The following is a 14,398-nucleotide window of genomic DNA, read 5'->3' as shown; positions in this document are numbered from 1 at the left end:
GGGCACTTGAAAAGTTAGAACAGTGTAGCTGAGAAGCTGAATTTTTAATCAGTTATTTTAAATCTTTTAGTTATGCTTGTAATCACTTAAATGTATTAATCTACCTTTTCAATCGTAAATGTTATGAAATTAGATCAAGTATTTCCAATGAAAATTTAGCATCCAAGCTGAGATATGGTGTAACTACACACCATAAGACTTAGGAGGAAAAAAATGTAAAATATCTCAATATTTTTATGATTACATGTTGATATGATAATCTTTCAGATACACTGGGTTAAGTAAAATTATTAAAATTAATTTCATCTGTTTCTTTTTTACTTCTTTAATGTGGCTACGAGAAAACTTACAGTTATATGGTGACTTGCATTATAGTTTTACTAGACAGCTCAGGTCTAGATACTGGCCACAGAGTTAGACTTTGCCTTAGTAGATGTTAGAATCTTGATTACTTTCATAATATAATTTTGCGTAAAATTAAGTTTTGTTTAAATGATAAGGCAACTGAGATACCGCAATGGGAAAGGGCAGCCAGAAGGTTTTTAGGTCTTGATGAAACATCTCCTATTCAGAACCTATGGTCTCCAATGACCCTCTATCCCTTCCTTGAGTGTTTCTGAAGCACAACTTTAATTGTAATTTCAATAGTTTACAGTACTTCTGAAGAGAAGTGATTTCCAAGATAACCCAATACATTATGGAGAATTAGTTGCAATGTACATGGCAAAGATCTCCCACTTATCCATCTATTTATTTTTCCAATAATGTGTATTGAATTTTGTCCCTCGTTTGGTTAGAGAACATGCTTTCCATGCAGTTTTTGGTTTTGAAGAATACAGTTCTGACCTCACGACCTCGCAGAACCCCAATCCTCTCAGACACTTTAGGTCTTTGTCAGCAGAAAGGAAAATGGCTCTAGGCTTTGTTTTCTTTCTTTTTGTTTGATAGAAAAACAGCTTATGGAAACATAACCAAGAATGAAACAGTTTGTTAAAAGGTACTGTTCTGTTTATATTTAATATGATGGCCAATTTGACCAATCCAAAAACTTTATTTTTTCTGATGTAAAAATTGGGATAAGCTGAAAATGAAGAAGGTAAAGATCTGAGTTTCCTCTTTTTTCATGACAAGAACATATATAAGATTACATGAAAGTCCAAACTTTCAGTCTGGATTTGAAGTTTACAAAACAAAAAGGAATTTTATAGGATTGGCCAAAAACTTACTCGGGTTTTTGTGTAACACCTTATCATTCAATATTATTCTAAATTAAAATCACTCTAAGCTTCTATCCTAAACAGGAAATAGGAGACTTCCTGTTCACCGTGCATAAGGGCCTTAAATTTAGCTCAAATTAAGAATAACTGACCTGTTCCTTGCAACAGTGAAAAAATTAGAAATAACCTAAATTGTCATCAATAGTGGAACAAATTAAATAAGGTATTTATGTACAGACAACATCATCAAAAGCAATTAAAATATTTATATGTATAAATATATATACATACATTCATGTGGAAAAATATCCAGGATAATAATGTTAATAACGTTGAGTTAAAAAATCAAGATGCTGAAAATAATTGTAAGCATGCATGTATGTTTGCATTTACCTAAAAAAAAAATCTAGAAGAGTAAATATTAAACCATTAACACTGGCTACTTCTGGAGGGTGGAGTTTGGTGGGATGGGGAATTACTTTATGCATTTCTACATTTTAATAAATATCCTAAATATGAATTACTACCACTTGTTTTCTCATTTTTAAAGTAAAATTAATTTGATGTATGGGATAACTTGGTGTTGGGTGATACTGATAATCATTTTCCTTTGCAGAGGGAGGATTGTGACATTGTATAGGAGGCAGTAATCAAGGCCATCCCCAAGAAAAAGAAATGCAAAAAGGCAAAATGATTGTCTGAGGAAGCCTTACAAACAGCTATGAAAAGAAGAGAAGCCAAAGGCAAAGGAGAAAAGAAAAGGTTTGAATGCAGAGTTCCAAAGAATAGCAAGGAGAGATAAGAAAGTCTTCCTTGGGGATCAACGCAAAAAAATAAAGGAAAAGAACAGAATGGGAAAGACTAGAAATGTCTTCAAGAAAATCAGAGATACCAAGGGAATTTTTCCTGCAAAAATGGGCACAATAAAGGACAGAAATGGTATGGACCGAACAGAAGCAGAAGATATTAAGAAGAGGTGGCAAGAATACACAGAAGAACTATAAAGAAAAGATCTTCACGACCCAGGTAATCACAATGGTGTGATCACTCACCTAAAGCCAGACATCCTGGAATGCAAAGTCAAATGGGCCTTAGGAAGCATCACTATGAACAAAGCTAGTAAAGGTGATAGAATTCCAGTTGAGCTATACTTCAAATCCTAAAAGATGATGCTGTGAAAGTGCTGCATTTAATATGCCAGCAAATATGGAAAATTCGGCAGTGGCCACAGGACTGGAAAAGGTCAGCTTTCATTCCAAGCCCAAAGAAAGGCAACGCCAAAGGATGATGAAACTATCGCACAATTGAACTCATCTCACAAGCTATCAAAGTAATGCTCAAAATTCTCCAAGTCAGGATTCAACAGTACATGAACCATGAACTTCCAGATGTTCAAGCTGGATTTAGAAAAGGCATAGGAACCAGAGATCAAATTGCCAACATCCACTGGATCATCAAAAAAGCAAGAGAATTCCAGAAAAATATCTACTTCTGCTTTATTAACTACACCAAAGCCTGTGACTGTGTGGATCACAACCAACTGCTGGAAAATTCTTCAAGAGACGGGAATACCAGACCACGTGACCTACCTGCCTCCTAAGAAATCTGTATGCAAGTCAAGAAGCAACAGTTAGAACTGGACATGGAACAACAGACTGGTTCCAAATCGGAAAAGGAGTATGTCAAGGCTGTATATTGTCACCCTGCTTATTTAACTTATATGCAGAGTATATCATGAGAAATGCTGAAATGGATGAAGCACAAGCTGGAGATGACACCACACTTATGGCAGAAAGCGAAGAACTAAAGAGCCTCTTGATGAAAGTGAAAGAGGAGAGTGAAAAAGTTGGCCTAAAACTCAACACTCAGAAAACTAAGATCACGGCATCCAGTACCATCACTTCATGGCAAACAGATGGGGTAACAGTCGAAACAGTGACAGACTTTTTTTGGGCTCCAAATCACTGCAGATGGTGAGTGCAGCCATGAAATGAAAAGACACTTGCTCCTTGGAAGAAAAGTTATGACTAACCTAGACAACTTATTAAAAAGCAGAGACATTACTTTGCCGACAAAGGTCCTTCTAGTCAAAGCTATGGTTTTTCTAGTAGTCATGTATGGATGTGAGAGTTGGACTATAAAGAAAGCTGAGTGCCAAAGAATTGATGCTTTTGAACTGTGGTGTTAGAGAAGACTCTTGAGAGTCCCTTGGACTGCAAGGAGATCCAAGCAGTCCATCCTAAAGGAAATCAGTCCTGAATATTCATTGGAATGAATATTCCAATTGAATATTCCAACTGATGCTGAAGCTGAAACTCTAATACTTTGGCCACCTGATGTGAAGAATTGACTCATCTGAAAAGATCCTGATGCTGGGAAAAGTGGGGACGACAGTGGATGAGATGGTTGGATGGCATCACTGACTCAATGGACATGACTTTGAGTAAACTCCAGGAGTTGGTGTTGGACAGGGAGGCCTGGCATGCTGCAGTCCATGGGGTCGCAGAGTCGGACACGACTGAGCGACTGAACTGAACTTGTAGCAGTAAACAAAACAGACAAAATCCCTGCCTTCATGAAGCTTCTACTGAAGGGAGATAGACAACACACAGATGCATCAATAAAATGCACATTTTACAGATTTTCAGATTTAAGCACTAGAAAAATAAAATCATGAAGAGGGATGGACAGAGGAAGGGTTTCTACTTTAAATAGGGTGGTCAGGAAAACTCGCTGAGAAGGTGGTGCCTGAGTGAAGACCTGGAGAATGTGAAGGAGTGAGCCATGCAGGTAGGTGAGAGGATTCCAGGAAGAGGGCCTGGGGCAGGAACATGAAGACGAGGCCAGTGTGGTCAGAGCAGAGGGAGGGAGGAGATGACACAGCAGTAGAGGTTCTGTGTAGGAATGTGAAGGCCTCCGCAAGGACTGCAGAGGGAGAGGGGAAGCCACTGGGAGGTGTGGTGGGGTCGGGGGTGGGGAAAGGGGTTGAGAAGAGCAGCGATGAGAGTATTCTGATCCTTGAAGAATAGACTATGTAGGAACAGGTGCAAACCTAGTCAGGTGCCTTTTGCAACAGTCCAGACAAGCAATGGCAGTGGCCTGCCACAGGGTGGTATGTGAAGGAGAGCTCAAATTCCGAGTATACTTGGAAAGCTCACATGGTGCATTAAGTGATTAGATGTGGGTGCAGGGCAGAGAGGAGGCAAAGCTGAAACTGAGGTTTTTGGGCTTCAGTAACCATGATGGCAGAGAAGGCAATGGCAAGCCACTCCAGTACTCTTGCCTAGAAAATCCCATGGACAGAGGAGCCTGGTGGGCTACAGTCTATGGGGTCGCTACTAATCAGACAAGACTGAGCGACTTCACTTTCACTTTTCACTTTCACACATTGGAGAAGGAAATGGCAACCCACTCCAGTGTTCTTGCCTGGAGAATCCCAGGGATGGCGGAGCCTGGTGGGCTGCCATCTATGGGGTCGCACAGAGTCGGACACGACTGAAGCAACTTAGCAGCAGCAGCAGCAGCAGTAACCATGATGGAGGCTTCCCTGGTAGCTCAGGGGTAAAGAACCTGCCTGCCCATGTAGGAGACATGGGTTTGATCCCTGGGTTAGGAAGACTCCCCTGGAAAAGGAAATGGCAACCCACTCCAGTATTCTTGCCTGGAAAATCTCATGGACAGAGAAGCCTGGCAGGATACAGTCTGTGGGATCATAAGAGTCAGACATGGCTGAGTGACTAAACCACCTCCACCATATAACAGTTATCCTTTACACTCAGTCAATCTTGAAATGAGGGGTATAAAAATTGTACTCTGAGAAAGTCATACATTTAAGAATGAAAAACTGACTGAAAAGCATTATTTACTACATTACAGTAAGACAAAAATGGTACATTTCATCTGGCAGCAGAAAACAGAAAAGCGCTTTCCTGATTGAAGACATAAATAGTTATCAGGTGGCAGCATTAACCATGTAACAATATAACTGCAAAAATTCTCATTTTAGGTAACTAGTACCTTGGCGGTTTAGTTTCTAAGTCACATCCGACTCTTGCAATCCCATGCACTGTAGCTTGCCAGGCTCCTCTGTCCATGGGATTTTCTCAGGCAAGAATACTGGAGTGGATTGCCATTTCCTTCTCCAGGGGATCTTCCTGACCCAGGGATCAAACCCTGGTCTTCTATATTGAAGGCGGATTCTTTACCGACTAAGCTATCAGGAAAGTTCAAAGTGGTACCTTAGCCACAAGCATCTGACAGCAAGTGGTATAAATGTCTTTTAATGTATTTCAAATGGAACACAGATATTTCTAAAAATATCATTGTTCTAGAAGAAACACTGTGGACACATTAACATTTCATGTCAATATTGCACATAAGTTTAGAGATATCTTTACAGCAAAACAACATATGGAATTTCTGCACTGACAACAGGAATTCAGATATCCACTGACAAAAACACCCCATTACATAGCCTGATTCCTTAGTTCAATTTTTGTCAGTAATCGAAGTCAGAGAAGCAATTCCTTTTAAGAAATACACACTACATTTTTAAGAAATGAAAAGGAAGGATAATTAAATCTAAAGATTATTTGTGAGCAGTTCTGTGATACTCTTGGGATAAGCAACAGATTATGCTTCATTATAAAACAGAATACTCCTAACAGTTCCTACTAAGAATACACAACAGAACTGAAGATGAAATGAAAAAAGGAGGCTGTGTCTAACATCAGAACAGGTTTTAATTATGGCTGTTACGGATACTACTTACTTATTAATTGTATGTTCATAGAGTGCGATGTTACAGTCATTTTCTTCATTCACATCTAAGTATTCAACCAGACTCTCATGTAAGAAATCTTCAAAATTCCTGAGAAAATGTTGGTGAAATGGACACTTAAAAAGCATTTTACTGCCATATTTTATATGCGATAATGGAAGATAAGTGCTTTCACTTAGCCTCAAAGCATCCTTCTCTCCCAAAAAGTATCAATACACTGGGATACTCGAAACATGTTATTCTTAGACCACAGTTATCACAAATCACCAAAATATTAGAAAAATCTGTGATTCTTGTTAATCTGGTCCCGCTTCTAAAAATACCTTCTATGATTTAAAAAGTCCTATATGATGAGAGACCCAGTATCTACATCAACGTAACTTTCTCCTACTACTTCATCTGTGCTGATTTACACCAACATTCTATAACCTGCATTATCTAAACTGATAAACATTTTTACCATGTCCAAGCAAGCTCATATAGAGAAAAGGTTTTTAACAGGTTGTTATATTTGGTAGAGAGGAATTAAGAGACTAAAACTGAAAATATGCTTTTTCTAAAAGCTCAGCTCAAACACCATTACTTCTATTTAGATCATATAAACGAGTCTTAAGGAGATGGAGAAGTTTTGCTTTTGGCTACTTACCTGTACCCCTGAGCCAGCTCTTCCATATGCTTATTTGTGACTGCAGGTTTCTGTTTCTTTACAATGATATAGGGTCTGGAAGAGAAAAGAACAGCTTTACAGCAATAGTTCAACGGAAGAATAAAACCAATAAATTCACTTTACTGAAGTGAGGGAAGCTACATACATGTTTCTGGATTATTTGAGGACACCAGGTACTTTTCACAAGTGTGAGAGCACAGGGGCCTATTTTCTCTTTCACATACACCAGCCCACCCACAAGCACATGTTTACACACACAGTTACTCTGTCCAAGTATCTTTGGAAATATTTGGTTCTGAATGAGAAAGCAATGTGAAATAACACCTGATAAAGTCTAGCCAAAAAAACCCCCAAAACTTTAATACCTTAAATATCATTTGGTAAATGCATCCATTGTACCAAAAAGTCTTCTGATTTCATACTGGGAATATGGAGAAGTCAGCAGTCAGAGAGAACAGTCACTGAGAAAAACAGTGGCGTTTTTAGGGAAAGTCTGAGGACCATCAGCTATCTAGAGTGCTTTTGCTTCAGGATAAACCTCACTGGACGACACCAGCAGCGTACTTAAAGCTACATACAACCAAAGAGTGGGGATGAGCTGACAGAGAATAAAGCTTTCTCACTTTGTGATTTTTAGTGATATCATGGGTTTAAGAAAGGCAGAGAGCCTCGGGCCACACGTTCTGATAGATTAGCCTGTAAGTGTCAGTGGGAACCTGCCTCTGAGGGCTCCGCCTCCGCGAGGAAACATGGACACAAAGGACGGCGTGCGGCTCGGAACGCCAAGGGCTGCTGCTATTTGCACAAGCGGTTCCTGCGAAGGAGCGAGTGGCCGGCATGCACTTGTGCGTCCCACCGTCAGGCCCACGCGACCTTCGGGGCTAACGAGCACCTGGAGACAGCTAAGAGGAGGAGTTGCATGATTACAAAAAGGGGAAAAACGGCTCTGAAAATGACTGGATGCTACCTTGAGGTCCTGGCTGCTCCTCTCATCAGGGAAGCAGGAACCCCACCCTCCCCCAGGTGGGGCTGCAGTATAGCTCAGGACAAGAGAAGTGGTGTCACCACTGAGAAGTGGTGACAAAGCAGGGATGGGCGAGGGAAGGGACTGTACTTAGCCACCTCAGCTACCTTTCACTTTTATTCCACAAATTCTACCAATTCTTCCTGCCAGATCTATGTTGGGTCATTATAAAATCACTTCTAAAAAAAAGGATTAGTTTTCTTTTTAGGCTATGCCATATTATACTGGGTGTAGTGAGAAACATCTTAAAAAAGAGTAATCGAGAAAATGTCAGTGTTTTCCCCACCCTTAACTGGACCATGTTAGTGGCTATAAGTAAGTACCATGTGTTTGCCTAGCACCCTACAAGGCACTTACCACACCTTGTATCAATCCCAGGAAGGCACTGTTATTTACATTTTTACTGATGAGAAAAATCAAGGCCCAGAGACTTAAGTAATAAACTCAAGAGTCACATGAGTCAATAAGTGGAATATTAGGATTCAAACATGGGTATAAGCTTCAATTAGGGCTTTTTGATTGCAGAGAATAGGAACCAAAGCTGGCTAATTTAAGTAAAGATGGAATTTACTAAAAACTAAGTAGAAGAAGAAAATTTTAAGGAATTTACTAAATGGCTTATTCTAGAAAAATACGAATGAAAGAAAAAGGTGCAACGCTCAGCCTCAGAAAGAAAAGGAACCAGAACAGCCCCAAAGATCCAGAAAGGCAGGGGGAGGGGGCAGTCTCTTGCACGCACTGCTGCCAGGATGAACCTGTTCTGACCACGTCTTGCTCTCAGTTCTTCTCCTTGGGATTCAAGCTCTCTGAAGAGAGTCTGACTGGCCTGGCTTGGGTCATATGCCTGATCTTTGGCTGAGCAAGAGACAGCAGCTGACTGACCAACCCAAGAAGACTGCCAGTGGGGAAGGGCAATCCTAAGGAAAACAAGGAGAGCGACTGGAAGGAGAAAGGGAGGCTGGGCAGACACAGGCAAAGGCAGTCCACGTTCCCAGCTGTCAGACTTCCCACCTCCTGCCACCTCCCCAGCCACTGCGAGCTCACCGACTCGTGCCCTCACACCATCGGAGGTCTCCAAGGAGAGACTCTGGTGAACTGAGTGAAGGCCTGGGAAACAAGGTGACATCCTCAGCTGAGGTCCCTGCATACCTCCAAAGCACCAGACACCATGTCACATTGGTCTCTGTGTCCCCGTCTCTGACACAGCTGAATAGAACAGGCCCTAAACATCTTCCGAGTGAATATAAGGTACCTGCTCTTCTAAGGGTATAATATGGTATCATCTCTTTGTGCTGCCATGTTTTCTTTCTTGCCATTCCTTAGCCTTTTTACTTTTCTCCTTTATCCTTTAAAGCAACAGTACTCAACCCTCGCCTCTTTGTTTCCCCAAAGGATTTGGGCTTTTGTTTATTTTACTAAGTTTTTTTTTTAATGTTTATTTTTAGCTTATTTATTTATTTGGCGGCACTGGGTCCTAGTTGCAGCATGAAGGATCTAGTCCCTGACCAGGGATCAAACCTGGGCCCCCTGCATTGGAAGCTCAGTCTTAGCCACTGGACCACCAAGGAAATCTGTATGCATCTTTTAAAGCTCAGATCAGAGCACCAGAATAGAGTGGGTAAAATCAGGATTACTGGATCAAATGAATTCTAAGAACTTTCCAGTAAAAAACAGACTCCACCACTATCTGGCTTTGGGTAATTTACTTAGTTTCACCAAATCCCAGTACCTTATTTGTTAAATGAAAATAATAATCCAACCTCATAGGGTTGAATGTGGTTAAAGCCTTACAGACAGAGCATCTATTAAGATAATGCATAATGGCTAGCACTTACTACTCACACAGTTAGTTGTTATTACTAATTATTTCTGCCTCTCCCAGCAGATTGAGTTCTCTGAGGGCAGAGACTGACTCCCATTAATCTCTGAATCCCCAGTAGCCAATATGCATATTCATGAGGTGTTTGCTAACCGAATTAAAGTTATCTTAACAATGAAAGAGGTTAAAGCAACTTCTAAAATAAAAACAAGTCCATTTCTTTCAAAAGTAAATAAAGAGATCTTAACTATTTCCAGCCACACCTACCTGCACAGCCTTCCTCCATCAGAGGAAATATAGACACATCGATCTGTCAGATTTGTTGAGATGGAAACAAACTCATTGATATAGCCTGCTCTTCGCATCAGTCGAAATGTATTCACCAGCTTCCTGTGATCTCGAATGACACCCAGGATGTTACCTAAGCAGAAAGAAGTAAGAATGTACAAGATTGAAATAAAAAATACATCTAATGGATTTTAAATATCTACTCAATAAAAACAATAACCAGCAGTGAGCAGTCATTTGGAAATACTAAGCCTGCAGCTAGTCCACAAGGCTGGAGGGAGCAACAGAGTGGAGGGTTTGAGGGGTCAAGGGCAGTCCAGGGGACTCAAATCCAGAGCTGGCCCTACCACATGCTGACTGTATATTGCTGGGAAGTCAGTCTTTCTCCTTATCTGTCAGCACTGTGCAGGGTCCGAACTTGGGCTCCAGAGCCCTGGAGTTGAACCCTGGCTCTATCACTTCCACTGTGTTGATGTGAGGATTAAATGAGCTGATCTCCTGTAAAACACTTAGAACTGGACACAGCACTGAGTAATTGCTATCATGAAGCTGCGACTGTTGTCATTATCTGAGAGCTGAAGCAGACAGACTTGGGCTCCCAGGGTAAAGTGAGGATTCAGGGAGGTACTGGATGAATGTGCAAGGTAAGGTCACATTCAGTGTGAGCTGCCAGAATTCACCGACCAGGCAGGCAGTGAACAGCCCCGTCTCCTTCCTACCAGCCTTCACAATAGATGGTGAAGCCCTCCCAGAGCGGGAAGGAGGGGGAGATGTGGGGGCTGATGTGAGGAAGAGCATGTGCAATACCCCAGGGAGGGGATGGACACCCAGGCCAACAAGCCACACCTGCTGCAGCGTCTCTGGAGGACCCTGAGGGGATGGGGAGGGGTGTGAGACAACATGGAGCTGGAGCGGAAGGAAAGGGACCCTCCTGCAGAGCCTGCTGACACTCACTCACTCAGGGGCTGAAGACAAGTCATCTCACTCTAAGGGCTGACCTGATTATTTCTGCAGAACGCCTCACATATTTAACTTGAACTTAAGGATATTGTGTTGAACCTCGTTCCACTGCGGATATGCTGGCAGCTGCCACAGGGTCTCTGCACCTTTACCTTTAGCTCTGATAGCCAAATCATCTCAGAACCTGGGTGACCCAGTCAATGGAAGAAGTGTTTGTTACCATTTTTTCTACCTTTCAGTTAAGGTCAACCTGGGTCCAGGACTAAGGTATATTTAGGGAGTAGAGCTCAGTGGCAGCGAGAATTAAAAGTATAATTGTGCTTTAAATACATAGTCAATTCCTTCCCCTTCCCCCACAGATCATTTAGGATCATCATGCTTCCCCAACAGACTCACCATTGAGGAAGACAAGAAACACATTTGGGTAAGAGAGCTCTTCCCCACACAGTAAGTTCACATCTTCTACTCCCAAGTTACTGGCTAATTTGACAATGGGTCCATCTTCCATGTCAGTCGTGATGTGTGTCATAAGCGCCAAGTTTTTAACCAAACCACACGCCTAAAAAACAAAAGATAGTCATGTCTAAGAATGAACATGAACAACACAAAATACGGTCTGTGTCTGAATATAGCTCACCACTCTGCTGGCAACAAGGCACAGTAGTGCAGCCTCAGAGGGAACACTTTGGAGGTTCATACAAAGCCTGAAGGATGCACCTACCCTTTATTTCAGAGGAACTGATACTAAAGTCACAAGCAAGGATATAAATATAGATTTAGCCACAGAAACGCTCAGTACTATTTGAACTGGAAATGATGATGACATTATAAATGTCCTCTCTCCAAAGAAACTGATTTACCCAAATTGCTATTTCCCAACAATAGTATATCATAGTCATTAAAATGACGTTGTATAAAATGAGTAAAGAAAAACACTGATAATTGTGAATACATGAACATAAAACTTCTGGCCTGAAATAAGACATAGTCTGCAAAATAACTGGCCAGTACTCTATAAGCTTCTTGGTGTTAAAAAATAAAGAAAGACTGAACAAACTGCTCCAGATTAAGAGACCAAGGAAACTTGACAATTGAAAGTGCAATCCTGGGATCAGAAAAAACATGATAGGACAATTGGCAAAATCTGAATAAGGTCTAGAGATTACAATACTGTTACCAATGCTAATCTCATGAGGTTGATAAATATAATTACATACTATAGTCACATAAGACATCACATTTAGGGAATCTAGGTGTACAGTCATGGAAACTCTCTGCACTATTTTTGGAATTTTTTTTGTATGTCTAAAATTATTCCAAAGTAAAAAGGAAATGAAAAAAAAATTCTTTTAAACTTCTATACAACCAAAGAAAATTTAAAGCAAACATAAAGGAGTTAGTACAACAAATTAAGAAGAAAAAAAAAGCCACTTGAGACACATGTGATATGTAAACAATGCATCTTTAATTCTTAAAAACCATCTTCTGTAGTGATACACAAAATAGTTTCTTTATGAGATTAGCTGAAGCAAGCTCTGGGAAACTTGGTGTCCCAAAGCTCAAGATGTATAGACTAGGCAAATTGGACAAGAGGCACAATTTTAGCATGAATTTCCTTAAAATAAATTAGGAGAAAAATGATAATTTCTAAAAATTATAACCCTGTATGGACTTCTATTTTTTACCTCTCCCAAGTCATAACAAATTCCTACACTTCAGAACATACATCTTTTACTTGTCCTAATTAAGTAATTTATTCATTCAGCATATATTTATGGGACCTCTACTAGGAATGAGGCTGGGATACAATGGTGAATCTAATATGGTTCCTTCCACCAGAAGTTTACAAGTTAGAAGGAATAAGATCAAGTGAAACTAATGATAGCTAACACAAAGGAGAAAGAAGCATGACACAGGAAGAAGCTGGTGTCTTGATGTAAACCAATTTAAACTCCTTGGTTTAGTGTTTAGGTAACTGCTTACGTTTCCTATATAAGTGAGCACGAATCCACTTTAAGTCTTGGACTGTATGCTCCTGGTTGGCTGCAGTTGTGACTTTGATGTCCTCTAAGAAGAGTCAGGAAAATAAGGAGTTGTTTAAAAAGAGCTCCTTGTGAGCAAAGGTGATGAGTCTCCCAATTTTCCTTCCTATTCTTATCCCCTATTCATTGAGTGGTTTGACTCTTGGGATAAAATAAAACAAGCAAGAAAATTTGGCCCATATGTCTCTTTAGGTGAGAAAAGAAAGTAAAAGTGTTACTTAGTTGTGTCTGAGTCTTCTGCAACCCCTGGACTGGACCCTGCCAGGCTTCTCTGTCCATGGAATTCTCCAGGCAAGAATACTACAGTGGGTGGCCATACCCTTCTCCAGGACATCTTACCAACCCAAGGACTGAACCCAGGTCTCCCGTATTGCAGGCAGATTCTTTACCACTGGGCCACCAGGGAATCCCCTCTTTAGGTGAGCTATTAATAGTAAATCAAAGGCTTCTGGAGGTACTGTTTGGGAATGACACTGATGTTCTCACAGGCTGCATCAACACTTCTCTGGCAGATAAATGGCTAACCCCAGAGAGGATACAACCTGGGGGAACGGGGCAGAAGCAGAACAGCCACTACCTCTGACACAGCGGAGACCCTCAGGGACCTTACCTCTCCTTCAGGAGTGTCTGAAGGGCACAGCATGCCCCACTGGGATGGCTGGAGGGATCGAGGACCACTCACTTTTCTTGTTTTTTCGAACTGGGAAGAGATTCTCGTCATCATGCCCAGCGCAGATATATATGATAAGCGAGACAGCACCTGAGTCACACCCTGGCGATCCATTTTAAATCTCTTTAGAGACCAATTGCCCTGAAAAGAGAGGAGAGACATGAGACTACCCCAGACCACTCGTGCTGCCTGAAACCCTGCGGTCATTCTGAGAGGCTCTGCATAGGAACTGCTTATTTGTGAAATTAGAGTCATGATATATATTCAGAAATCAAAAATCACAATTAAAATCTAGCCAAGTTACTCACTGGGGTTTTCTAGGAATTTAATGAATATTACCTATATCTAGCAACCACCTCAGAATGCTTCAATGGATTGACATTATCACATCAGAGAAGGTATTTTCTAAAGAACTAATTACATTCTGAACAAGCCAGTTCAACCAGAGATTTTCACTGGCAGCAATAAGCTAACTAATAGAATACTACCAATTTCTACACATATTTAAGGTAAAATGAGCCTGAAGCTCAAAGAGATAATTTCATGTTGGAATGTGCCACTATCTGGATGCCTTCCAAAATTAGTTTAAATTAGAGAAAAATATAGCAATAGGAAAAAAAGACTCTAATAGCAGTTATCAGGGAAAATGAATAAGTATAGGCTTCTTAATCAAGGCTAAAATTGCACATATTTACATTAATAAATATATCTTCTTTGGTTATCATGTCAATCTTAAAAAAGATTTATATGAAATAAATCTTAAGCCTTAAATTTACTTCAAATGCATTAGAAGTACTGAAATACATTAAATATACTATTTTATAGAAGCATTAAGTGTACACATTAAATATTCTCAAGGATAATTTAAAGATCAAGGTTAGGAATCAAATTTTCAACTCACGGTAACATGAATTAACAGAAAATAGTATGC

At 40.4% G+C, this 14,398-nt stretch overlaps 1 protein-coding gene across 3 annotated transcripts in view; it reads right to left on the bottom strand.

Annotated features, from left to right (window-relative positions):
- Positions 1-14,398, bottom strand: part of POLR3B (RNA polymerase III subunit B) — a 115,251-nt gene that overhangs the window by 53,142 nt on the left and 47,711 nt on the right. For all 3 annotated transcript variants that reach the window (XM_055394426.2, XM_088837164.1, XM_088837165.1), the window contains 5 exons: positions 13,408-13,608; positions 11,152-11,314; positions 9,775-9,928; positions 6,644-6,718; positions 5,989-6,087 (listed from right to left, as the gene is read on the bottom strand). In XM_055394426.2, coding sequence (XP_055250401.1) covers positions 5,989-6,087; positions 6,644-6,718; positions 9,775-9,928; positions 11,152-11,314; positions 13,408-13,608 — 692 coding nt within the window. The remainder of the gene's footprint in view (positions 1-5,988; positions 6,088-6,643; positions 6,719-9,774; positions 9,929-11,151; positions 11,315-13,407; positions 13,609-14,398) is intronic.

This window comes from Moschus berezovskii, chromosome 6 (genome assembly GCF_049115385.1).
Source record: "Moschus berezovskii isolate FMDL1 chromosome 6, NW_MosBer_1.0, whole genome shotgun sequence".
In the NCBI taxonomy this organism is placed as follows: domain Eukaryota; kingdom Metazoa; phylum Chordata; class Mammalia; order Artiodactyla; family Moschidae; genus Moschus; species Moschus berezovskii.
Note: the sequence above shows the minus strand (reverse complement) of the source record. Positions and strands in the feature narration are given on the sequence as shown.